The 25,650-nt window shown below is 46.0% G+C and overlaps 3 protein-coding genes across 15 annotated transcripts in view; 2 read left to right on the plus strand and 1 right to left on the minus strand.

Moving 5' to 3' along the window:
* PAN2 (PAN2 poly(A) specific ribonuclease subunit) overlaps positions 1-12,036 on the plus strand; it is a 13,991-nt gene extending 1,955 nt beyond the window's left edge. For 2 of the 11 annotated variants that reach the window (XM_005680350.3, XM_018048067.1), the window contains 24 exons: positions 2,028-2,197; positions 2,309-2,429; positions 2,569-2,646; positions 3,244-3,511; positions 3,926-4,268; positions 4,469-4,565; positions 5,424-5,543; positions 5,744-5,863; positions 6,135-6,263; positions 6,392-6,591; positions 6,688-6,836; positions 6,962-7,068; positions 7,283-7,381; positions 7,471-7,544; positions 7,651-7,798; positions 8,228-8,380; positions 8,500-8,559; positions 8,788-8,878; positions 9,449-9,606; positions 9,703-9,846; positions 9,978-10,157; positions 10,281-10,374; positions 10,655-10,852; positions 11,346-12,017. In XM_005680350.3, coding sequence (XP_005680407.1) covers positions 2,028-2,197; positions 2,309-2,429; positions 2,569-2,646; positions 3,244-3,511; positions 3,926-4,268; positions 4,469-4,565; positions 5,424-5,543; positions 5,744-5,863; positions 6,135-6,263; positions 6,392-6,591; positions 6,688-6,836; positions 6,962-7,068; positions 7,283-7,381; positions 7,471-7,544; positions 7,651-7,798; positions 8,228-8,380; positions 8,500-8,559; positions 8,788-8,878; positions 9,449-9,606; positions 9,703-9,846; positions 9,978-10,157; positions 10,281-10,374; positions 10,655-10,852; positions 11,346-11,380 — 3,336 coding nt within the window. In that variant the 3' untranslated portion in view covers positions 11,381-12,017. Of the gene's footprint in view, positions 1-2,027; positions 2,198-2,308; positions 2,430-2,568; positions 2,647-3,243; positions 3,512-3,925; positions 4,269-4,468; positions 4,566-5,423; positions 5,544-5,743; positions 5,864-6,134; positions 6,264-6,391; positions 6,592-6,687; positions 6,837-6,961; positions 7,069-7,282; positions 7,382-7,470; positions 7,545-7,650; positions 7,799-8,227; positions 8,381-8,499; positions 8,560-8,787; positions 8,879-9,419; positions 9,607-9,702; positions 9,847-9,977; positions 10,158-10,280; positions 10,375-10,622; positions 10,853-11,345 lie in introns of those variants that run through there. The other 9 variants (XM_013963940.2, XM_013963942.2, XM_013963941.2 and 6 more) reach the window with 9 other exon arrangements.
* The window catches only part of IL23A (interleukin 23 subunit alpha), a 24,670-nt gene extending 7,415 nt beyond the window's left edge, over positions 1-17,255 (minus strand). The window contains exon 1 of the mRNA XM_018048070.1: positions 17,131-17,255. The gene's annotated coding sequence lies outside the window, so the exon portion shown is untranslated. The remainder of the gene's footprint in view (positions 1-17,130) is intronic.
* Positions 14,044-17,674, plus strand: CNPY2 (canopy FGF signaling regulator 2). Of its 3 annotated transcripts, none has more exons than XM_005680355.3 (6): positions 14,044-14,455; positions 15,085-15,197; positions 15,341-15,456; positions 16,522-16,725; positions 16,887-16,983; positions 17,509-17,674. In XM_005680355.3, the coding sequence occupies exons 2-6, from the start codon at positions 15,110-15,112 to the stop codon at positions 17,550-17,552; spliced, it is 549 nt and encodes a 182-aa protein (XP_005680412.1). In that variant the 5' UTR covers positions 14,044-14,455; positions 15,085-15,109; the 3' UTR covers positions 17,553-17,674. The 3 variants fall into 3 exon arrangements, with proteins under 3 accessions (XP_005680412.1, XP_013819408.1, XP_005680413.1); XM_013963954.2 differs by having other exon boundaries at positions 14,086-14,180; XM_005680356.3 differs by having other exon boundaries at positions 14,106-14,213.

Consider the following 25,650-nt stretch of genomic DNA (forward strand, 5'->3'; position numbering starts at 1 on the left):
CATGGTGTCTGTGGTTTATTAATTTACCTTCCATAGGGTGTGAATTGTTTTTCTGTTGGAAAGAGTGAATTTTTTGGTAATACATTCATTTCAGTAGGCAGTGTCTACTACTAGACTAGGCTCGGGGAATAAAGCTTAATAAAACATATCTTTGCCCTCAAGGAGGTCACAGGACAGTGAGGGAAAAAATCCAAGTATATTAATATAATTTTATGGCATTTTAAAAGAAACTAAAGTGTTTAACTTAATAATTATGAATTTGGGATATGAACTTAATAAATGCCATTGTGAAAATACAAACTGGATGTTGGTGAGCAAAGAAGAGAATTAGAGGATCTCCAGAAGGAAATGACACCTGAGCTCAGTCTTGAGAGATATGTAGGAGCCAGATGGAGAAGAGGGGGAAATTCCATTTTGGCAAAAGCAATGGAATAAACAATGATTCCCAAGCTAGTACACAGCTTGGTGATTGCACAGTGCAGGAACTACAAGCAGGTAGGGTTTACTGAAATGGAAGATGAAGCTGAAGAGTTAGACTTTTCTTCAGCCAGTGTTTTTGAGCACCTTTTAGGTGTCAGACCTTGTTCTGAAATCTAGGTTTTGAATAAGCATTTTAAAAGGCAACAAATATATTTATGACATATCCTTAAGAAAAATAGAATCCCTAAGGAAAGTACTGTGGAGTTAGGGGGTTGAGGTATTGAAGGATGTGAGGTATTGCTGTTTTAGATATATAGTCAAGGGAAGGGCTTTCCGATAAAGTCACACTTGAGACCTGGATGCAGGCCAGGATGTCCATTCTAATCTCCCTGGAAGGAAGGGAAGGAACCATGCATTTGTCTGTGGGAGGACATTCTAGAAAGCCTTATAAGCTCTGTTAAAAGAGCCTGGACTTGATTCTTTAGTCCACTAAAGGTTTTTATCCAGAATGACGAGGTCCAGTTTGCATCTTAGGTGGAGTGCTTAGGTAGCAGTATAGAGTTTGATTTAAGGAGGATGGGACAGGACTCCGTGAGGTCAGTGCACAGAATTTTGTAGTAGTTCACCTAAAATGTGATGAAGGCCTGAATGAAGCATTGTAGAGATTTATACGTCAGAACAGATTTGGGAAGTATTTAGGAAGTTAAATGAAATTTAAGTTGACTACCAGTGACTTATTCCAATGGGTAGATCATGGTACCATAGGGAATACAGTTAAGAAGAATTGAAATGGGAAAAATGGTGAGTTTGATTTAGGATGTAATGAGTTTGCGTTCTCATGGAATAGGTAAAGAGAGGCATGTGGTAGGTATTTGGATGTACAAGTCTGAAGCTTGAGGCAATGGTCTGGGCTAGGGGAAAAAATTAGGATTCATCCGGTTTAAGCTGAACGTTTAAACCTTGAGAGTGGGTAAAATTATCTAGGAAGACAAGTAGAGTGAGAAGATGGTGGGCTTGGAATAGTCACGTTTCAAGAGTGGTCATAAGGGTTGCACATAAGGAGAAGATATGAGCTAAGAGTCAGGAGAGAAACCAGGAGTGGATGATGTCATAGGAGCCAAGGGTGGCATGAGTTTCAGTCTCTCTGTTCCAGCCTGTGACCCATAGTACACATTTCCCAGATGGCTTGTAGAGATGAGGACTTGACTGTGGGACACAAGACTGCCACCTGGCCAGTGGAGGATTGGACCTATGTCCCTAACCTTCTGAGTACTGTTCTAACCAACTGAGCCATTACCTATTCAGCAGGGTCATTGTGAGGATAAAATGAGGTAGAGTTTATAAAGTACTTTGTAAAGTATTAAATGAACATAAGATAGTATTCTCAGTGTTTTTATCGTAACACATAAATATCTTTATATTTAAAGATACTGTATCATATCATATCATATAAGATTGGTGCCCAGCTTTATGCCTTAGTCACTGCTAGCCAGAAAGGCCAGGCAAGAATGGAGGAAAAACTGAGCAATGTCTAGTTCTCTGATTTGTATCTGGGATTAGCCTTGCCGCTCCACTCAGGTTGTCTCTCATCTTTTTGTCCACTGCAGGGCCATGCCACATCATTTTTCGGCCCAACTTTGGAGCGCTACTCATCATTTCAGGTCAATGGCAGTGATGACATCCGCCAGATCCAGAGCCTGGAGAATGGTATCCTTTTTCTTACCAAGAACAACCTCAAGTATATGGCCCGAGGAGGCCTCATTATATTTGATTACCTGTAAGTAGCTTCTTACCTCTGGACTGGGGAAGGGGATCCCTCACAGAGTGGGAAGGGTAAAGGATTGGAAACTTTGGCAACTCTGGCCCCTGAACTTTTCATCTCCCACAGGCTGGATGAGAGTGAAGACATGCACAGCCTGTTGCTGACAGACAGCAGCACTCTGCTCATTGGTGGGCTGCAGAACCACATACTAGAGATTGACCTGAACACTGTCCAGGAGACTCAGAAGGTGCAAGCGGGACGCAGGCAGGGCCTGAGGTTATTGGGGGCAGTATAAACTGGAAATGCCTATGATGCGCATGTGACCTTTCTGTTCCTTTGGTCTGTGGGAAGAATCATTCTCACGGTTTCTCCCGCTTCCCTCACAGTATGCAGTTGAGACACCTGGAGTCACTATCATGAGACAGACGAATCGCTTCTTCTTCTGTGGCCACACATCTGGCAAGGTGAATGACTAAGTTCCATTTTTCCTCCCACCTTGGGGCTCTGTTTCACCAGATATGTGGTTGGGCTCTGTCTTTTACTCAATTCTGGGGCTCAGTAGTTGGGGAGGTGGGTGGAGTGAATTGAGTTCCTGCTCAGCCATGTTATACTATGAGATTATCTTTGAGCCTGATATTTTCAGTGGTAAATGGTGTATCTTAGAGGCAAAGGGTAAACGAGTTCTCTTTGGGGTCCCTTCCAGCTCTTGGCTTCTCTTTCTGCTTTTTGTGTGCTTCAATTGCCTGTATTGTGGCGCTAGAACCTGCCTGCCAGTGCAGGAGACAGAAGAGATGTGGGTTCGATCCCTGGGTCAGGAAGATCCCCTGGATGAGGGCATGGTAGCCTACGCCAGTATTCTTGCCTGGAGAATCCCATGGACAGAGGAGCCTGGCAGGCTGTAGTCCATAGGGTTACAAAGAGTTGGGCATGACTGCAGTGACTTAGCGCACACACATTGTAGAGCCTTAGTTCTTTTGGCAGGAACCTCACAGGGTTAGGTAGATGGTGGGTCCTGTTCCTGATAACAGTGTTGGCAGATAACGAAGATCTCTCTTCTTCAGGTTTCTCTGCGAGATCTCCGTACTTTTAAGGTGGAACATGAGTTTGATGCCTTCTCAGGGAGCCTGTCGGATTTTGATGTGCATGGCAACCTGCTGGCCACCTGTGGCTTCTCCAGCCGCCTTACTGGTCTTGCCTGTGACCGTTTCCTCAAAGTTTATGATCTACGCATGATGCGTGCCATCACACCACTTCAGGTTCACGTGGATCCTGCCTTCTTACGCTTCATCCCTACATATACTTCTCGTCTTGCTATCATCTCCCAGTCAGGTATGAAGGGGATATAGGATGGATAAGAGTCGATGAGTGAAAAAGGGGGTCTAGGAGTGAGAAGGAGTGTACTCCCTGAAATTTCTTTGCTGGGGAAAAAGTAACCTTTCTAAGGGGTCTCAGGGTCTCACTTAGGTTTGGTAAGAGATTAGAGCTTTTATTTTCTCCCTGGGTGTGAAGAACACATATGCAAAAAATACAGGTAGAGCAGGCAGACAACTAGAGAACTGGCCTCCAGTGGGTAGCAAACCTCCTTGTGATTTATGGGAGGCACCAGATGGTGTTTCCTCTTATCTCTAGGCATGGATTTGGGGCCCATCTTTTCTTGATACCAGGGGAAGAGGGTAGGAAGGGCATAACAAGATGGCTCCCTTTCACCTTCCAGGGCTCAGTGGGCTTCCTCCTCCCTCCTAGGGCAGTGCCAGTTTTGTGAGCCCACAGGCCTGGCCAACCCAGCAGACATCTTTCATGTGAATCCTGTGGGACCTCTGCTGATGACGTTTGACGTGTCAGCCAGCAAGCAGGCCCTCGCTTTTGGGGATTCTGAGGGCTGCGTGCACCTCTGGACTGATTCCCCTGAGCCTTCCTTCAACCCGTACTCCCGTGAGACCGAGTTTGCTTTGCCCTGTCTCGTGGACTCACTGCCGCCTCTGGACTGGAGCCAGGACCTACTGCCTCTTTCCCTCATCCCTGTCCCGCTGACCGCTGACACGCTTCTCTCTGATTGGCCTGCTGCCAACTCTGCTCCAGCTCCCAGGTTGTACCTCACATCTGGGCCAAAAGGAGGGAGGGGGAAAGGGCCAAGATACCAGGAGTCTTGGCAAGCCCTGTTATTATTCTACTTCTTTCCTGATTTCTGTCTACTCTTAGTATTTTTATTTTCTGGTCCCTTGGGGATTGGGAATTGGATGGGCAGACCCCACAGCCTTCAAGCCCTAGAACTATACTACATTATAGGCGAGCACCCCCTGTGGATGCAGAGATTCTGCGCACCATGAAGAAGGTGGGCTTCATTGGCTATGCACCCAATCCCCGCACCAGGCTGCGAAATCAGGTTTGTTCAGAGGGGAGAGGGTCAGCTCCCGCCCGAGCCCATTGGTGTTTCTCCTTTGTCTTTAGTAATTCTCCCTAGTTTTTGTTTTTAGTTGGTCAGCAAAGGGTTTTTTTTTTTTCAACAAAGGTTTTTGAAGCCTACTGAATTGAAGGTATTATACTAGGTGTTAGGGTTCAGATACATAGAAGATAGGGTCCTTGCTCTTTAGAAGTTTAGTATTTGGTTGTTGAAGATAAGACCTATCCATGGCAGAAGTTATTTATGCTCTATCATTAAATGCTAAAGGAATGTTAGAAGCAGTCACTGCCAGAGCTGTTAAGAGAAAAAAGGGTATTCTGGGCTAGACTGGTCAGAAAGGGCATATTCCACGAGGTGGGTGTTGAGCTGGAAGGATGAAAGACGGGTAAGTAGATAGTAATGGGAGCCTTTCAGGATGAGAGAAGGGTGTAAGTAGAGGTCTCAGGAGGTCTAACTGACAGGGACCATGTTGGACCGGCTGTTAGTATTGGGAATCAATGAGAAATGAAGCTTGGAAAGGGCCCGGTTGTGAAACCTTGTGCGTACCAGTGTACAGCGGAAGTGATGCACCAAAAAGGCCGTGCTGGGGGGTTAGCTCGGTGGCGGTGTGCTGGACTGAGTGGATGGGGCTGGGGGACCCACTGTGGAAGCATCGGCATTGTCCAGCTGCGATGAGGTAGGGTGATGGCAGTGGGAATGAAAAGGCAGCAGTGGATGCTGAAAACCCCATGGAATTATTAGGTTCGGGATTTGGTGATTGCTTCAGTGTTGGAATAAAAGGTAGGAGGGACCAATGATCATTATACATCCAACAAGGGTACCTCTTTTTAAAAACCCTAGATTCCTTACCGACTCAAGGAGTCTGACAGTGAATTTGACAACTTCAGCCAGGTCACTGAGTCACCAATAGGGCGGGAAGAGGAGCCACATCTCCACATGGTCTCTAAGAAGTACCGCAAGGTGCTGGGGGATACCAAGGAAGGGGCCCTCTGGGATGTGGGGACAGGTTCCTGGGAAGGGGGTCATCGGAGAAAGGACTGAAGAAGCCTTTGCCTATCACTCTGGACTTGGGAAGGGTCTGGGAGAAGGTCATGGTTACTGCAAAGATTTAGGGGGCCTCTGAGGACATCTTCATCTTGCTCAGACTGTTTCTGCCTCAGGTGACCATCAAATACTCCAAGCTAGGGCTGGAGGACTTCGACTTCAAGCACTACAATAAGACGCTGTTTGCTGGATTGGAGCCCCACATCCCCAATGCCTACTGTAACTGCATGATCCAGGTAAGGCTGGGTATTCCCGCGACTGGAAGATGGCTACTGCTTTTCTTCTCTCTGGGCCCCTGAACCCCTCTTTTTCCAGGTCTCCCTAACCAAGTGGCCAAGTCCACTTTAGTCTCCTCTACCATTCTTTCTTGCCCCGCAGCCTGCATGTCCCCCACGAGCTCCGCTTCAGTGGACTCGTGCTTTGTGTTCTCCACCATCTCTTAGCCTTCCCGCCGCACTTTCTCCCTGTGCCAGTTGTCCGCATCAGATCTCCTGCTCTTCCCTCCAGGTGCTCTATTTCCTGGAGCCTGTGCGTTGTCTAATCCAGAACCACCTTTGCCAGAAGGAGTTCTGCCTGGCCTGCGAGCTGGGCTTCCTCTTCCACATGTTGGACCTCTCCCGAGGCGACCCCTGTCAGGTCAGTACCCGGAAACCTGGGACACTAAAAGGGGAAAGGAGGGGGATAGTAGGCAGGGTCATCACTCTTGCCAGTAATCACAGAAGAGGAAATAACCCTTTTCCACCAACATACTTCCTGGATTCCAGGGCAGTAATTTTCTTCGAGCATTCCGCACCATTCCTGAGGCCTCAGCCCTTGGTCTGATTTTGGCTGACTCAGATGAGGCTTCGGGCAAGGGCAACCTGGCCAGGCTCATTCAGAGGTGGAACCGCTTCATTCTCACGCAACTTCATCAAGATTTGCAGGAGCTGGAAGTACCCCAGGCTTACCGAGGCGCTGGAGGCAGGTATGGAAAGGTTAAAGCCACCATGGCAGGCCCCTCTGTGACTAAAAGGGTGTCCTGACTCCCTCAGTGTGCATATCTTGCCCTGTCCACTCTTAGCAGCTTTTGCTCATCGGGGGACTCTGTCATTGGGCAGCTGTTCAGCTGTGAGATGGAAAACTGCAGCCTCTGCCGCTGTGGCAGTGAGACCGTGCGAGCCTCATCCACACTGCTCTTCACGCTCTCTTACCCTGAGGGTAGCAACAGTGGTATACCCTGCAGCTGGGGTGGGGGGTGCTCCCCCAGGTGTCCTGAAACATCAAGGAGAAGGGTGTTGGGGGGCTCACGATGGGGATAGGGAGGACCTGGAGTGAAGCATCCAGTTTCCCCTCAGATAAAACCGGGAAGAACTGTGACTTTGCTCAGGTGTTGAAGCGAAGCATCTGCCTGGAGCAGAATACACAGGCCTGGTGTGACAACTGTGAAAAGTACCAGCCCACGGTGAGTGGGTACTTGCCCTGGGCCAGAGTCCTGCCACATGGGGGACTCAGCTGTGGTCTCATCCAGGACAGACTAAGTCAGCACCGCCATTAGAGAGCTCTAGTGGGTGGGAAGAACCCCAGCTGGAGGAAGCAGATCCAGGCCTAAACTGTTCCTGTCCAGGTTTCTTTCCCTGTGGGCCTCCTGCCATTCCTTGTTTGTTTCATTCTCTCAGATCCAGACCCGCAACATCCGCCATCTGCCAGATATTCTTGTCATCAACTGTGAGGTGAACAGTTTGAAAGAAGCTGATTTCTGGAGGATGCAGGCTGAGGTCAGGACTTAGGTTGGAAATAGGGCTCTAGGAGAACTTTTTAGTTTTCTCCCTCTTTTAACCTCCATATGTTTTCTCCTTGTGTGTAGGTTGCCTTCAAGATGGCAATAAAGAAGCATAGTGGGGAAATCTCCAAGAATAAGGAGTTTGCTCTGGCTGATTGGTAGGTATTGTCTGTAGAGTGGTCAAAGGATTGAACTACCCAGTGGCCCCTCTTGTCACTGATCAGATCTCCTTAGAACAAATTTCCAATTCTCCTGTCCTGATAGGAAGGAACTAGGCAGTCCAGAGGGCATGCTGATGTGTCCCTCCATTGAGGAGTTGAAGAATGTCTGGCTTCCTTTCTCCATTCAAATGAAGATGACCAAGAACAAAGGGCTGGATGTTTGCAATTGGACTGATGGGGCTGAGATGCAGGTTGTTGAAAAACTGGGAAGAGGAGGGGGAATAAGGGAAAGAAGGTTGGGAAATTCCCTGGTGGTCCAGTGGTTAGGACTCAGTGCTCTCACTGCCGGGGCCCTGGGTTCAATTCCCTGGTCAGGGAACTAAAATCCCATCAGCCTTGCGGCACGACCAAAAAACAAAAGGGAGAGATGGGACAGAAGCAGGGCAAGGGAAAGGTGGAACTTAGTATAGGGGAAAAAAGAGAATAAGGCCTCGTATTCACCAGCTATGGGCTTTTCTAGAGTGACTCAGTTCAGTGCTGGGAATCATAGTTGGGCTAGGATGGAAAGAACCCACCCTGGTCTCCTATCCCCATCCCCCAAGCTCCCTGTCCTCTATCCCCATTCCCCTTCCTTCCCCACCCTTAAACTTAGCTTAGCAGCCTGGGTACCCCCCTCACAGTGGGGCCCAGCCAGGGCAGAGGAGGAGCATGGTGTCTATGTGTATGACCTGATGGCAACTGTGGTACACATCCTGGACTCACGCACAGGGGGCAGCCTGGTGGCTCACATCAAAGTTGGAGAGACCTACCACCAGCGCAAGGAGGTGAGTGAGGTAATACAGGGCAGGGATATTCCTGGTGGTAGCCACAGGGGAATCCCAGTTCTGTCCTTATCCTGAGTCTGAGCCAGAATGCTCTAGCCATCTCTGTGGCATCCTCTGTCTCTCCACAGGGTGTTACCCACCAGCAGTGGTATCTCTTCAACGACTTTCTCATTGAACCTATCGATAAGGTTAGTTGTAACACATTCCATTCCCCCTTGCATCTCCCCTTTCCCTGGCATCCTCATCCTCAGTACCCAAGAGAATGCCAGGCAGATTCAGGAGGGAGGGATGGGTCCTCAATAGTAAAAAGCATTAGCAAAGCTAAATATAGCACCTGAGTCCTGTCTTCTCTCTGACTTGGGATAAAGGGGAAGAAAGGTGTATATGTCGACCGTTAGGTGCTTTTTCTTTTATAGCATGAAGCTGTGCAGTTTGACATGAATTGGAAAGTGCCTGCTATCCTTTATTACATCAAAAGGAATCTTAATTCCAAATACAACCTGAACAGTAAGTAGTATAGCATAGACCCAAGGGTGTGAGCAATAAGATTCATCTTCAGGAAGAGATCTGGAAAACAGCTTATTAGGATTGGCAACCAGTGTTAATATTTTCAGGGACAGTAGAGTGATTCTGCTCATCAGGCCTTAAATTTAGAAGCTGGGGATCCTGAGGGTGTAATGGGAAGAGGTGATGAAGGGTGATATCTGAAAATGGCTAAAGTTGATTTTGAGCTTATCTCCAAGTAAGGTTCTCTTCTTTTGTGTGTGTGTGGTAATAAACTATATTATTCTGGACTTTCTTTTTTCTTTTTTTTTAATTCTGGATTTTCTACAGTAAAGTCCAAAGTGAAAATCTCACTCCTTTGTTTTTTTTTTTTTTCTTTAGCATATTTCTTGATAATTTTCTGATTTGACCTGTTCGTTGGCCTGTTCTGTTCATCAGACATGATCTTTTTAGTCACATCCTTCGATTATTGGGATCACAGTGTAGACCCAGTCTGTAGTCAGCCACTCTGGTTTCCCTCCCCTGGTTACTTCCCTCTCCGCAGCCATCTGTCTTCTGGATTCTCCCCTCCAGTTAAGAATCCTATTGAGGCAAATGTTCTGCTGGCTGAAGCCTCATTAGCACGGAAGCAGCGGAAAACACATACTACTTTTATTCCCCTGATGCTGAATGAGATGCCACAGGTTGGGGACTTGGTGGGCCTGGACGCTGAGTTTGTCACCCTTAATGAGGTAACCAAGACCAAAAGAGTGGGGTGTTAGGACATAACTCTGGGGATATCAGGAGTCACAAGCATTTCTCTGGTTTCCTTATGAACTCTTATATAGGAAGAAGCAGAGCTGCGCAGCGATGGCACCAAGTCTACCATCAAGCCAAGCCAGATGTCAGTGGCGAGGATTACCTGCGTTAGGGGCCAGGGACCCAATGAGGGTATCCCCTTCATTGATGACTACATCTCTACCCAGGAGCAGGTATTAGGATGTGAATGTGCAAATGTGACAGACCCTGTGCTTTTACAGAAGGCCCTAGAACCTGGGGACGAATGGCAGGGAGAACTGTGCATTTCGCTTCTTGTGTGACTTGACCTTTTCTGTATCCCTAGGTGGTGGATTACTTGACTCAGTACTCAGGGATAAAGCCAGGAGACCTTGATGCCAAGATTTCCTCTAAGCACCTCACAACTCTAAAGTCTACCTACTTAAAGCTTCGTTTTCTCATAGACATTGGAGTCAAGTTTGTGGGTCACGGTCTCCAAAAGGACTTCCGGGTCATCAACCTCATGGTTCGTGCAGGGCTCTTTTAAGAGTCTTTCTTTGTGTGGGCTCCCCAGGGTATATTGTGTTTTGGGAAAATGGGAAATTATGGATCCCCTGCGTTCAGTCTCCCACTCTTTTATCCCTGGCAGGTGCCCAAGGACCAAGTCCTTGACACTGTTTATCTATTTCACATGCCCCGGAAACGAATGATTTCCCTGCGATTCCTTGCTTGGTACTTTCTAGGTGAGTTCCTCTACCTTGTACATCCTTATGTGCAGCAAGGGCATGAAAATGTGTGAGAGGCCAAGGGGAATAGGGATAACCCTGAATTATTGGTGAGAGTTACAGGTGTATTTAATTAGCTTCAGTATTCCTTTTGTGCACTAGGGATGGTGTTTGGCTCTTTCCCCTTAAGGGAAGTCAGGGATTTTTTGTTGTTTATTGATAGTGGGGATGTAAGTAGAGGACATGTTCTTACCTTCCTTTGCTAGGTCCCAAACTATTCCACCTCTGCTTCCCCTAGACCTGAAGATTCAAGGGGAGACCCATGACAGTATTGAGGATGCCCGCACAGCCCTTCAGCTTTACCGAAAGTATCTGGAGCTAAGCAAAAATGGCACTGAACCTGAGTCCTTCCACAAAGTTCTCAAGGGCCTTTACGAGAAAGGTCGAAAGATGGACTGGAAGGTGCCTGAGCCTGAGGGCCAGACAAGTCCCAAGAGTAAGGCCTGGGATGGGACAGGGGAAATTGGTCTGGGTGGGTTGTGAAGATTATAGCCACCATAATAAGAACAATGAAAGTGAAAGTGAAGTCGTTCAGTCATGTCCAACTCATTTCAATCCCATGGACTGTAGCCTGCCAGGCTCCTCTGTCCATGGGATTCTCAGGCAAGAATACTAGAGTGGATTGCCATTTTTTTCCTTTGCCAAATAAGAACAATGGTTATGTTAACACAGTACCACCCTAGCCTTCTGTTTGTTATAGAAAGCACTTAACGGTTTACAAAGCACTTATTCCTTATTCAGTGAAATCAGAAATCGGTTTTATTGTTGAAGCTCTCTATTGGTCCTAACCTTCTCTTTCCCAATTCTAAAAAGTTTGGGGGAGGTCCATGCCTTCTTTTATCCTGCATTGTTCCTTCATAGGAAGTGTCCAGGTGCTTTTTCTCCTGACTCGCCTTAGGAGTCACTGCTCTTGGTTTTGTCTCTGACAGGTGCAGCTGTCTTCTCTTCAGTGCTGGCACTCTGACCTCACGCTCTCCCAACGAACAGCTCCCTCCCTTTAGTGTTCTGTGCCCCAGAACTGGGAGATGAGCTCCCAAGTTGGCTATACCCTGTCTACTTCCAGAACTGGACTTGCTCAGGGTCTACAGATGGTGCTATTAATAGAACTGGAATGCAGCAGGATTGTTGCAAAAGGTCTAGGAGCCAGGTTACTTTTTCATCTTTTGCAAAATAGTGGGCCAGAAACAGCCTAGAATTGACCCAGATGGAAAGTAATTCGTGTTCTTAATAATTATCCTGGGTAATTAATACACAGGTAAAGAAGCTCCTGGAACCAAAACGCTCAGTTCCTACTGAAGTCCTGGACACTGATAGGATACAACAGTAACTCAAGACCTAGCCTAAGTGTGGCTGCTTGAGGGTTGACCAGAGGGGCCAACATATAGAGTCTGGTGGTCCCAGCAAACCAGTGTTGCCAACATCATCATTGCCAAAAGGGCCTTTGGGTCCTAGACAAAGCTTGGCTGCTGGCTTCACTCCTGCTGACAGCTGAGAAACATTTGTCTTCCATCCACTTTCCTGTCCCAAGTTTTGTTTTCTTGCTATTTTTTTAAAATTCTGTTTTAAATTGCATGTTTTGTAAAATAAAAACAAAAATATTATTGAGTGTCATCTATTTCATTAGAAAATATCTGCACGTGGGGTTCTCTGACTTCAGCCTCCTCTCCTTTGTTGGCTTTTTATTGGGTTGGCCAAGAAATTCCTTCAGCTTTTGAGTAAAAATAAAGGACACATTTTTCATTTTCACCAGTAACTTGGTTGAACAGCATATCCACCATTTTGTTTCACTACCTTCTGCCATTTTTCAAGCAACTCCATAATTCCATTTTCCCAAAACTTTTCATCTTTTTGAGCAAAGAACTGTTCCAGGTGCCTTGTACAATCTTCCAGAGAATTGAAATTTTTTTCACTAAGAGAATTTTGTGAAGACCAAAATAATGGAAATCCGAAGGTGCAATGTCTGGTGAATACAACAGATGCATTGGAACTTCCCAGCCAAGCTGGAACAGTTTTTGCCTGGTCATCAAAGCCTTGCATTATCCTAATGGAAGACTATGTTTTTTCTGTTAATTCAGGATACTTCATTGAGTGCTGCTGTCAGTTGGTCTAACTGGGAGCAGTACTTGTTGGAATTGTTTGGTTTTCTGGAAGGAGCTCATAATAGAGAACTCCCCATCCCACACAACTTCACCTTCTTTGTATACACCAGCCTTTGGTGTAGTTGGTGGTGATTCATTTTGCTTGTGCTATGATCTTTTTTGTGTCACGTTATTGTACAGTATTCACTTTTCATTGCTCATCACAATTTGTTGTAAAAACAAGGTTTTGGAACTTCCCTCGTGGTCCAGAGGGTAAGACTGTGCTCCCACTGCAAGGGGCACAGGTTCGATCCCTGGCCAGGGAAGTTCTGCATGCCTCCAAGTGTGGCCAAAATAAAGAATACTGAATGTTTTCGTTAGGGTTAGTAGAGAATCGCATGTGGAAATACAGCCAAGAAGGTGATGTTTTGTTTTGTTTTGTTTCCACTTAACACATGTGGAAACCAAACAACAGAACATAACCAAGCTGGTGCAAATTATTTTCAACGTCTGATTTGGATTCTGTTAAAAAATCTCTTCACTGATTTGGATATTTTGAGTTTGTCAGCTGTCTTCCCTCGGGGTATAACATTGATTGTTCTCAATGTCTTGATTGATTGCTATCAACCTCAACTGGCCTACCCAACCGTGGAGCATCCTCCAGCAAGAAGTCTCCAGCCGAGATCTTTGCAAACCACTTTTGACACATTTCATCAATCACAGCGACTTCTCCATACACAACACACATCTTTTTGCATTTCAGTTGCATTTTTTTCTTTCTTGAAATAATAAAGCAATATGCCAAAAATGTTGCTTTTTTCTTTCATCTTAAATAGTAAAATGGCTACAAAAATTTACCAATTTTGCTAAGCTAAGTATTTTTAGTGCATGCTGATATGACAACTGTCACACTACAATCTAACAAAATTGCTTCGAATGAAGTTAAAGACAACTAAGCAGGAAATGGCAACCCACTCCAGTACTCTTGCCTAGAAAATCCCACGGATGTAGGAGCCTGGTGCAGGCTACTGCCCATAGGGTAGCAAAGAGTCGGACACGACTGAGCGACTTCACTTTCACTTCCAAGCACTACTACAGACATCTTACATGAAAAAAACCAAAGGAACTCTTTTGGAAACCCAATATTACAACTGGAAAAAACTAAGTCAAAGTCTCACCCAGAAATGAAGATAAAATTCTCAAGTCCAAAATTCAGGATATTGAAGAAGTATGTCATTCCTGGGCAGTTAGGCCTTTGGTGTCGCTGCCTAGAACCCTAGGGTCGGATTCTTTTAAGAGGTACAGTATGGTTTCCCCGTTTTGTGTAAAACGTGAGTTGGAGAAACTGACAAACTACAGGTCCCAGGAACCATAAAACCTGTAGCTACTAACAAAGTATCAGTGTGGTGATGTGGTGCTTCCTGGGAGATGTAGTTTCCCGGGTATTAAAACCAGAGATTCTCACTGGCTAGCCGCATACCTTTCTTTTAGAAGGTCCGAGCCCACCTAGATTGGCGTGTGTGAGCCTGACCGCCTCCGCGCACGACGTCAGGCTCTGACCCTGCTTCAAGCCACTCCTATTCTTCGGCCGACCTCTGATGGTCACGTGGAGCTCCTCGCCACGCAAGTCTGGGTCCTGCGATCCACCGGGGTCCTTGCTGTCTGGGAGCCACTCCTAAGCTGCCTGTTCGCGCGAGAGTTTGGAGGGGCGGGTTTGGGGTCGGTCTCCGGTGTGGGATGCGTACTGTAGCGCTTCTGAGCCCTGCTTAGGAATCCATTTAGGACTCGAGGAGCTGGCTCAGGCAGTCACCGGGGCACCCCGTGTCTGGAGCGCGCAGGAGCGCTCTGGAGAAGCCTGGACAGCCCCGCTCTCCCGCAGCCAGGTGCTAGGGTCGGGAGCTAAAGTGAGAGTTCGGCTGTCTTCCAGTGCCTGGGCCACGGCGGCGGCCCTGGGAGCAGAGGTGGGATGGATCCGAGTGGCACTGAGGGTCGGGGTTGGACTGGAGCGAAGGCAGTGGTGGGGTCTTTACAAAAGGGGCTGGTGCGCACGGAGGAATAGCTTATAGGATGGAGGTGGGGATGCAGCAATCTTCGGTGCTGGGTCCAAATAGGTCCTAGTTATTGAGTGCTCTTCTCGCCAGCAAGCCACCTCGCTACCTCTTAGCCAGAATCAGCTACTCTCCTTGCCAGCAGCTCCTCTGTGCCTGTCGTCCTTGCTTAATCCCAGCCACCAACCCATGGCTGCCACATAGCCCTGTGATCCTAGGCAGCCACAGCTTAAGTAACAACATCTGAGGGCTCACCTGTCGACGTAGTATCTGGAACTAAGACCCAAGTCCCAAGCTCACTCTCTCACCCACTGCCCCGGGGCCTCCGGGACATCGAGCGCCGGAACAGAGGAGCCCCTTTGTGTCCAGGCCATTTCCTGGAAAGTAGAGTCAGATCACACTGAGGCCTTTGTAGGTTTAGGATGAGGTATGGGGAGGGGTGGTGGTGGCGGGGATTAGAGGCTGACTGGGTGTCGTGGCGGGCGGGGCGGGGCGGGGCGGGGGAATGGAGTAGGCGTCTCACACCTATGCTTCAAACCCAGGTGGAGCAACCCCATTGCGTCAAAGATGAAAGGCTGGGGTTGGCTGGCCCTGCTTCTGGGGGCCCTGTTGGGAACTGCCTGGGCCCGGAGGAGCCAGGATCTACACTGTGGAGGTAAAGGCACAGAAGAAGAAATGGGAGGAAGCAGGGTGGGATGGGGAAGATAGAGCCTCGGAGAGGATGGGATCCAAGGCCTGGGAGAAGGATGAGTGGAAGCCCCAGGTTGATTCCTTTCTCCCCCTCCCCCCTTGCATCAGCTTGCAGGGCTCTGGTGGATGAACTTGAGTGGGAAATTGCCCAGGTGGATCCCAAGAAGACCATTCAGATGGGCTCTTTCCGAATCAATCCAGACGGCAGCCAGTCAGTGGTGGAGGTAATTTGACTGTTCCCCCAAATAGCTCACTCTAACTTTGAATGAGAACTCAACTAATGAGATATCTAAAAGATTGGGCTGTTTCATTTGGAAGAGGCTGAAGGCTTGTATCCCATACATTTGCTTCCCTGGCTCCCTAATACCCCAGAAATCCTAATACTTTGTAGAAGTTGTAGAAGTTGTTAGCAGACAGAACCTTTCCATATCAGCCCCCTTTTCCATATCCTTAATCCATGTGACTTGTGTTTTCACTATGACAGTATGGTATACATACATTCATTCATTCAAAAAAAATATATATATATATAGGTCTTATCTATATATTTAGGAAATTTGTTTTAGTAGAAAACATAATACACACAGACAGAAAGCTGTACCTAGTGAGTATTTGGGAAATGTTAAGGTTATGATGCTTTTGAAATGCTTTAATAGTTATTTTCAAAGCCTATACTATCTGACTGAAACAACTTAGCGTGCATGCAACTGTCTGATGCTCTCATTTTAAGAGCAGGTATTAGCCTCATTTTAATACCAAAAAAATAATAATAATAATAACCTTACAGCCATAAGAATTAAAGAAATTCAAAGGAAGAGAACACATAGTGACCAGGGTTAATCAAAGAGGTCATTTATCTATAATTTGGAAAGATACCTATTTTATTTTTTAGGCTTGTATAATGAGGTAAAATAAGATCACATATTTGAATGAACTTTGTTCTTTAGTTGCTAAGTTGTACCTGACTCTTTGCGACCCCATGGACTGTGGCCCTCCAGGCTCCTCTGTCCATGGGATTTCCCAGGCAAGAATACTGGAGTAGGTTGCCATTTACTTCTCCAGGGAATCTTCCCGACCCAGGGATTGAACCCAGGTCTTCTGCATTGGCAGGCAGATTCTTTACTGCTGAGCCACTAGGACTTAAGAATTACACAAATCATAATGGTTTTAAATTAGAGAAGGCTTTTTAGAGAAGGTTGATCAAGCTAGATTTGGAAGGAAAAGTAAGGGTATGAATTATTAATGTACAGAGGTAGAAGAATATGACCCAAGGCTGAGGACATTTCTAGGTGCCTTATGCTCGCTCAGAGGCCCACCTCACAGAGCTGCTAGAGGAGGTATGCGACCGGATGAAGGAGTATGGGGAACAGATCGACCCTTCCACGCACCGCAAGAACTATGTACGTGTCGTGGGCCGGAATGGAGAATCCAGTGAACTGGACCTACAGGGCATTCGAATTGATTCAGACATCAGCGGCACCCTCAAGTTCGCGGTGAGCTATGGGAATGGGTAGCTGGTTCTTGAAAATTAGGGGAGTTATTGGAGAGCCCAAGTGGAAAGTTAGGTTCATGTCCTTCTCCTCCTCTCTGAAGGTGGAGACCAGAGGCTTCCCCTTGCTGGCTTCTCTCACTCCTTTCTCCCTTGGGTTGACAGTGTGAGAGCATTGTGGAGGAGTACGAGGATGAACTCATTGAATTCTTTTCCCGAGAGGCTGACAATGTTAAAGACAAACTTTGCAGTAAGCGAACAGGTAAGCTGCTGTCTCTTTACCTCCTGTCCTCACATCCCTGTGGAACCTGGCACGTTCTCCAGTGTGTGTCCCACTCCCTGTCCTCCAGCACCCCCCAACACCTCCTCCTCCAGCCTAATCTATGAAGTTAGCTTCAGAGTTACTTACGGCTTAGGGACTTGGGTCGATCCTCTCCATTCTCTTCCTGTCAGCTTTCAGAATTTGTGGCTCCCTCACCTGAGATACATAGGGGTGAGAGGATGATGGGAGAGTTTGTCATTTTAAAGTCTATGCTGGGGGGTGGGGGAATTCCCTGGTGGGCCAGTGGTTAGGACTCTGCACTTCCACTGCCGGGGGCATGGGTTGGATCCCTCGTCAGGAATTAAGACCCCACATGCCTCGAGGTGTGGCAAAAAAAAAAAAAAGCCTATGATCTGAAAAATGGCGGTCGGTGTATGTCAATTTGTTTTGGGGTATTTTCTTGATAGTGGCATATATCAGCGTGAGAGTGGCATTTTCTTTGAAACTGTCATGTGCTATTTGCAGATCTATGTGACCATGCCCTGCACATATCGCATGATGAGCTGTGAACCACTGGAGCGGCTCAGACTGACAAGCTTGATGGATCACCCCCAGGAGGGGAAGAGGGTAGCAATGCCTTTTATATTATGTTTTTACTGAAATGAACTGAAAAAATATGAAACCAAAAGTATGAACTGTGTTGTCTTTTCATGCCCAGAATTAGGCCCTTACATTAGGCTTGAAAATAGGAGATTCCAGACAGGAAGAAAAAAAGGGAAGGAAAGGAAAAGCTTTGGGAATTGTATAGTGCTAAGGTAGAAGGGCAGGAGGAGAGGGGGACAGCAGAGAATGAGATGGTAGGATGGCATCACAGACTCAATGGACATGGGTTTAGGTGAACTCCAGGAGTTGGTGATGGATAGGGAGGCCCAGTGTGCTGCGGTTTATGGGGTCACAGAGTTGGACATGACTGAGTGACTGAACTGAACTGAACTGAAGGTAGAAGGAGCCTGAACCATAATTCTTTTGTCATCTGAAGTTCCTGATGGACTAACAAACTAGATAAGCATTTATTCTGTGCTTCCTCAATATAATGTGTTTAGAGTCTAATTATTGTGAGAAGAGGAAACTCTCTGCATAAGCTAGGGAACATGAATAAGTGTATAGTAGCACAGGGCTTCCCTGGTGGCTCAGCGGTAAAGAATCCACCTACAGTGCAGGAGATGTGGGTTCAATCCCTGGGTTGGGAAGATCTCCTGGAGAAGGGCATGGCAACCCACTCCAGTATTCTTGCCTGGAGAATCCCATGGACAGAGGAGCCCGGCGGGCTACAGTCCATGGGGTCACAAAGAGCTGGACATGACTGAAGGGACTTAGCATGCATGCATGCATTCATGGTAGTATAGGATTCTAGAAATTAGTTGTATTCATACTGATGAAATATAAGATAGAGCGCAGTCCTGAAGGAAATGGATTTTTTTACCCTCTGTACCCTTCCAGATGGAGGGATCAGCAAGAGCAGACAGGAAAGGGCAAAAGGATGTGATCATCTCAGCTGACAAGTAAGGGCTTTGTCAGATAGGGAGAGATGAGGTAAGGAATGTTATTGAAGGAAAGGTCTTGCTTTCAGATTCCATGCCAACAGCAACATGTCATCTCCATCCCTAGTTATGGCCAATGTAGACTATAAGAACACTACAGTGTGGACTACACACACTTTCTGTGCGTAGAGATTCTGTCCTGGGACACAAGATGAAAATGTAAAGGATACTTCTTTGAGGAGCTTCTAAAACACCCTGATCCTGAAGTGTGGCTGTCTCAGGGTTTGGAATGGAACATCTGTCCCAGGGAGAAACACCTGTTACTAAGGTTTATTACATTTCAAAGACTTTAAAAAAATTATTTATTGGCTGTGCAGGGTCTTAGTTGGGGGAACTTTTACTTGCAGCATGTGGGATCTAGTTCCCTGACCAGGGATTGAAACTGGGTACCTAGCATTGGGATCGCAGAGTCTTAGCCACTAGACCACCAGGGAAGGCCCCATTTCAAAGACTTTTTAAACTAAGCACTTTAGAATCTAAGGGCCCTTGGAGGTCATAGATACCCCCAAGGTCATCTTGCAGGTTCACTTCTGCAGATGAAGTAACTGATTTTACAGATAAAGAAACGGAGGCCCACAGAAACCACAGGTCCTCAAGTTCTGTATTTAGTGGCAAAACCAAATCTATAAGCTAATGTTCCCAAGTGTCAACTGATCTAATATAGCTGTGAAGTAGCTTCTGTGTTAATTCTTTTTTTCCCCTCTTCATACCTTGCACTAAGCCTGGCACATGGAATGAATATGTTCAGCAAAGCTTTCTTGTACCAGAAATCCCTATGAAATCTAACTAGCTCAGAGCAAGCACCCTGTACTAGTTGACAACTAAATTCAGGGTCAAGTGCTAACTCTCTCATCAGTCGTAAGAAATGTATCCTATCAAATCACTTTTCCAGCTGTTACTACTAAGCATTATGTCTTCTGTGATGCAGGTGAATAATGTTCACATGCTTCATTCCCCTATGGGTATACCCAGGATTCTGTCCATCATCTGCTTGCAGTCTGAAAAGTTCTTACTCTTCCACCAGAAAGTTTCTCAGAAACATAAGTGAGAGTACTCTTATGGGGAACTCAAAACTCTTCTAATTTACACACAAAAGATATTTACAAATTTAAATAAATAAAACAAGTAACTTGTGATGTGCCTCATTAGTTTGTCAAGGTACAGCTGTTAAGAATGTTCCAGACCAAGAGTTTTTGCCACTGGGACACAGGCATGTGTCTTATATAGGAAAGAGTGGACGTTATCATCCTTGACTTGATCCTCAGAAGGTTAGGAGGATATATTTTGCTAATCTCTCAATTCATACCACAGGTTAACACAAGGAATCCATGAATTTTTCTGAACCTTTCTGGAGGCTACTAAAATTATTCTAGCCTAGTATTTGGTAGAGCATATACTCAACCCTGGCCTTCCCTGGTGGCTCAAACAGTAAACAATCTGCCTGCAATGTAGAAGACTGGGGTTTGATCCCTGGGTTGGAAAGATCCCCTGGAGAAGGAAATGGCAACCCATTCCAGTATTCTTGCCTGGAGAATTCCATGGACAGAGGAACCTGGTAGGCTACAGTCCAGGGGGTCGCAAAAATAGCTGGACACGATTGAGTGCCTCACACTTTGACTTTTCACTTTCATACTCAACCTCGTATATATGGTTACACCCTAAAGTGTACATGCCTTCTAAATGAGTTTATCAGAAAAATGTTAGCATTTAATGAAACATTCCCAAAGACAGTGTGATAGCCTTGTTTCTTTTGTTTTTGGTTTGGTGAAGCTTACGGGATTTTAAGAAGACTCTTGAGAGCCCCTTGGACAGCAGGGAGATCTAACCAGTCCATCCTAACGGAAATCAGTCCTGAATGTTCGTTGCAAGGACTGATGCTGAAGCTGAAACTCTAGTACTTTGGCCACCTGATACGAAGAACTGATTCATTTGAAAAGACCCTGATGCTGGGAAAGATTGAAGGCAGGAGGAGAAGGGGACGACAGAGGATGAGATGGTTGGATGGCATCACCGACTCAATGGACATGAGTTTGAGTAAGCTCCGGGAGTTGGTGATGGACAGGGAAGCCTGGCATACTGCAGTCCATGGGGTCGCAAAGAGTTGGACATGACTGAGCGACTGAACTGAACTGAACTGATCGAGTTTTAGCTCCCCAACCAAACTCAGGCACTTGGCAGTGACTGGACTGCCAGGGAATTCCCAAAGACAGTGTTTAATGAGATCCAGGGTGACTAGGAAAATGTATTATGTGAAAATCTATGTTTTAGAGGATTTTTTTTTGCTGTAAAAGCATTCTAAGCAGGAACAAAAATCCTTTAAATATAAGACAAAAATGAATAATAAGGGAAAAAGAAACATTTTACTCACATAACACACTTATTTAATCTTTATAACTCTGAGAACTACTAGATATCACTCCCATTTTGCAGATGCAGAAAACAAGCTCAAAGGGGTGCGGTAGCCAAGGCTTCATCCCCAGTGATCACCTTATGCTTAGGCCAGTGGAGTCTTCATATAGTCCCCAGTGGCTCTCTAAAGCAGTACTTCTTTTATTTGTTTGAAAACTACCTTCAAGTTTGAATGCAAGGCCTCTGAATCTAATAATGTACAGTGAAAAAAGCACTGTACCCACTTTTCAGCCTTTTTCCAGCCTGATTATTCCTTGTAAGAAGCCCATTCTATCCCCCTCGTCTTTTTAGGTGCTAAATGTTTGTCTCTCCTACCTTTATTACCTGTTGGGAAGGTCATTTATCATATATTTCAGGTATGAGTGTACAGCGGTTTTACAGGATGGATGAGACTATAGTTCTCTATCTTTTTGTTTGTTTGGTTCCCCAACCAGGGATCAAACCTCTGCCCCCTCCATTGGAAGTGTGGAGTCCTAATTACTGAACCCCAGGGAATTCCCTATAGTTCTTATCTTTTAAAATATCTTTTAAAAAAAAATTAAAAAAATAAAATAAAATATCTTTAAACATATCACTGAGCTAATGTGCCCAAGAGACAGTTAACAATGACTCAAAGTCCCCTTCCTAAGTTGCAGCTGATAATATACAGTCATCATCATATAAACAATACAGCTTAGTAGTTACAATACAGCTTCTGGAGTGAGGCCAACCTAGGTCTGAATTCCAGCAATGCCAATTATAAGCTATGATCCCGAGTGGGATACTTTATCTAAACCTTGGGTTCCTCCTATGTAAAGATGCTACTATTACCTACATCCCTTAGAGTTGTGAGGATCAATTAAGGTAATGCATGTACCACATTTACACAGTATCTGGAAATAGTAAGTACTCAACAAATTTTAGTTATTACCTGTTAAATAAAGGAGTTTAGTTTCAGTTCAGTTCAGTTGGTCAGTCATGTCCAACTCTTTGCGACCCTATGCACTGTAGCACACCAGGCTTCCCTGTCCATCACCAATTCCTAGAGCTTGCTCAAACTCGTCCATTGAGTCAGTGATGCCATCCGACCATCTCATCGTCTGTTGTCCCTTCTCCTGCCTTCAATCTTTCCCAGCATCAGGGTCTTTTCCAATGAGTCAGTTCTTCCCATCAGGTGGCCAAAGTATTGGAGTTTCAGCTTCAGCATCAGTCCTACCAATGAATATTCAGGCCTGAGTTCCTTTAGGATGGACTGGTTGGATCTCCTTGCAGACTCTTGAGGGACTTTCAAGAGTCTTCAACACCACAGTTCAAAAGCATCGATTCTTCAGCGCTCAGATTTCTTTATGGTCCACCTCTCACATCCATAAGTGACTACTGGAAAAACCATAGCTTTGACTATACAGACCTTTGTTGATAAAGTAATGTCTCTGCTTTTTAATATGCTGTCTAGGTTTGTCACAGCTTTTCTTCCAAGGAGGAAACATCTTTTAATTTCATGGCTACAGTCACCATTTGCAGGGATTTTTGGAGCCCAAGAAAATAAAGTCTGTCACTGTTTCCATTGTTTCTCATCTATTTTCCATGAAGTGATGGGACTGGATGCCATGATCTTAGCTTTTTGAATGTTGAGTTTTAAGCCAACTTTTTCACTCCCCTTTTCCCCTTTCATCAAGAGGCTCTTTAGATCCTCTGCGTTCTGCCATGAGGGTGGTGTCATCTTCATATCTGAGGTTGTTGATATTTCTCCCTGCAATCTTGATTCCAGCTTGTGCTTTATCCAGTTCAGTGTTTCTCATGATGTCCTCTGCATATAAGTTAAATAAGCAGGATGACAATATACAGCCTTGACATAGTCCTTTCCAATTTGGAACCAGTCTGTTCTATGTCTGGTCCTAACTGTTGCTTCTTAACCTGCATACAGATTTCTCAGGAGGCAGGTAAGGTGTTCTGGTATTCCCATATCTTAAAGAATTTTCCACAGTTTGTTGTGATCCACACAGTCAAAGGCTTTAGCATAGTCAATGAAGCTGAAGTAGATGTTTTTCTGCAGTTTGGTTTACTGATGAATTTTTAGGGCGCATTCTTCTACTTATCCTTGGCCACCAGAGGGCACTATTGCCCTTGTCCATTTTAAAGAGGTCATTCCCAAGGTCAAGATGACCTCAATTCTCAGTCTCCCTTGTCCTCTCCAGTTTTTTCAAACACTTAGCTGTATTTGGTCCTATAATTCACTTGGCTGCTTTATCCATGCTAATCCTTCTCCTTTAACTTTTTTCCCCACCTCCCCAGATCCCAAATAGTTTCAGAGAAAAGACTCTAAGCCAGTTCTTGGAAAATACCATTCAGTCCCTTTATCCCTGGGTTTTCCCACTGATCTTATAGCAATGGATGTCAGGACTGAACAACCTCAAAATAAGTCTGTTGCAGGAAGGTGGACTGTTTCCAGGGCCTGAAAAGTGTCTCTTGTCTAATATTCAGAAATGAATTGTCTGAGGAGACACACATGCTGACAAAGCAAGAGACTGTATTGGGAATGGGCACCTGGGTGGAGAGCAGTAGGGTAAGGGAACCCAGGAGAACTGCTCTGCCATGTGGCTCAAAGTCTCGGGTTTTATAGTGACAGGGTTAGTTTCTGGCTTGTCTTTGGGCAATCATTCTGACTCAGGGTTCATCTTGGTGGCACACGCATTGCTCAGCCAAGATGGATGCCAGCAAGAAGGATTCTGGGAGGGGGTAGGGCATGTGGTGTCTCCTCTGAACCTTTCTGAACTCTTCTGGTTGGTGGTGGCTTATTAGTTCCATGTTCCTTAGTAGGACCTCCTGTCATAAAATAACTCACGCAAATAGTTACTGCGGTGCCTGGCCAGGGTGGGCAGTTTCAGTCAGTGTGTTTCTCCTAACAAGTCCATAAAGGCCTCATGACACTAGGCTCCAGGACACTGTAAGCATTATTGTTCCCCACCCTTCCTCTCATCATGAGAGTTCCAGAACAGGTTACCCTCATGGCCACTCAGTAATATCCCTTTGGTAGCCTCACCCTAAGAATGCCTTCTGTCTGTTGGGGCACTGGAGTTCAGTCCTCTGGTCTGCAGGCTAGTCTCTGTGGATGATTAACCAGAGAGAAGAAACCAGGTCAAACTATTCTAGGGTTAGGAGGAAATCCTCTGTGAGATGCTAAATTGGGAGCAGGTATTGATCAGTGGAGCTTTGAAGTCACCGAGGAGATAGCTAAGTTCAGTGCTGCTCTGGGGCACTATTTATGAAGTTCTTTCCTAGGATCTGATCCCCATGCCAAAGAATCATTGCTTGGTAGGTGTAAAGCTAAGTATAAAGAAACCTGGCAAGAGAAAATGACTTTTCTTTCTCTCTTTCCAAGCTCAAGCTATAAACTAGGTTCTTTATCAATGGGATCTAGCTAAACCTGGCTTAGATGGTACTGAGACCTCTGAACTTTGTTACTTCTATGTAAGGAGATAAAAGGACTGTTCATCTGGGGTGTAGGTCAGTTCCTCTCTGCCCTTGGGTCAAGGACAGTGATAGTTTATTGAGGTAGAAAGGTTCTAAGTTCTTGTCTACCCCAGTGCCATGGTTCATTTAACAGTCTCTGGGGAGCACAGGATAAGTGTATATAGAAGACCGCCAAGCAAGTGTAAAGGCCCAGAGGCCCTATGAGAGTAACAGGAGTGATGCAACAAAACAGGAGGTGATTTTGGGTGAAGGATTGTTCTGCAGCTCCTGATCTTTTGGTTATATGTGGTGTGGACTGGTTGTGTGGGGTTATGTGACTGGATGGTAATGAGACTAACGCCCAGGACCCAGAGGCTCTGGACTGCTCTGGAAGCCCTCACATTAAGGGGGCCTTTGCAGGAGTTGCTTTGTCTGATACTTTCGGATGGTAAAGAATCGGCCTGCGATGCAGGAGACCTGGGTTCTGATCCCTGGGTCAGGAAGATCCCCTGAGGAGAGAATGGCAACCCACTCCAGTATTCTTGCCTGGAGAATTCCATGGACAGAGGAGCCTGGTGGACTACAGTCCATAGAGTCACAAAGAGTAGGACACGACTAAGCAAATAACACTTCATAGACTTGGGTTTCCTGGCACTAATCACAGAACTGACTGCTGGCAAAGACCACCCGATATGCAGGTTCCTGCGTTTGCTTTCCTTCTCCACATTTTAGGATCTGTTGGTATCTATAATACCACGGCTTCTGCTTACCTCAAATGATTTCCAAGTAGCTAATTCTGGCATCATAGCCTGTGTCCACATGATGTCACCTAGTCTATGGCCATTAAGTCATTAACAAATGACATTGATCAAGAAAGCATGCCAATGGAGTAGGATCAGTTGCAGTGATAGTATTAAGTAAGGGGTTGGTTTCCGAGGACCTTTCAAAGGTCAAAGTCCTTGGAGCGTTTTTTTTCTAACAGCTACCTTACAGTTAATCCTAAACGTGTTAAGGGCAAGGGGAAAAGCCTAAGAAGGAAGTTAACTGAGTTCTCAGGCACATACTTAACCACCTACACGCTTCCCCCCGCCCATCCACCCTCAATTAGACTACCTCGGACGGTCCAATCCTCCCCGCCACAACTGCTGTCAATGGCTTAGGACCCGCCCCCCCCACGCACACTGGACCAATGGCCGAGCCCGAGGCGTGTCCCCCGAGAGGGGGCGGG

Source organism: Capra hircus, chromosome 5 (genome assembly GCF_001704415.2).
Source record: "Capra hircus breed San Clemente chromosome 5, ASM170441v1, whole genome shotgun sequence".
Classification (NCBI taxonomy): Eukaryota; Metazoa; Chordata; class Mammalia; order Artiodactyla; family Bovidae; genus Capra; species Capra hircus.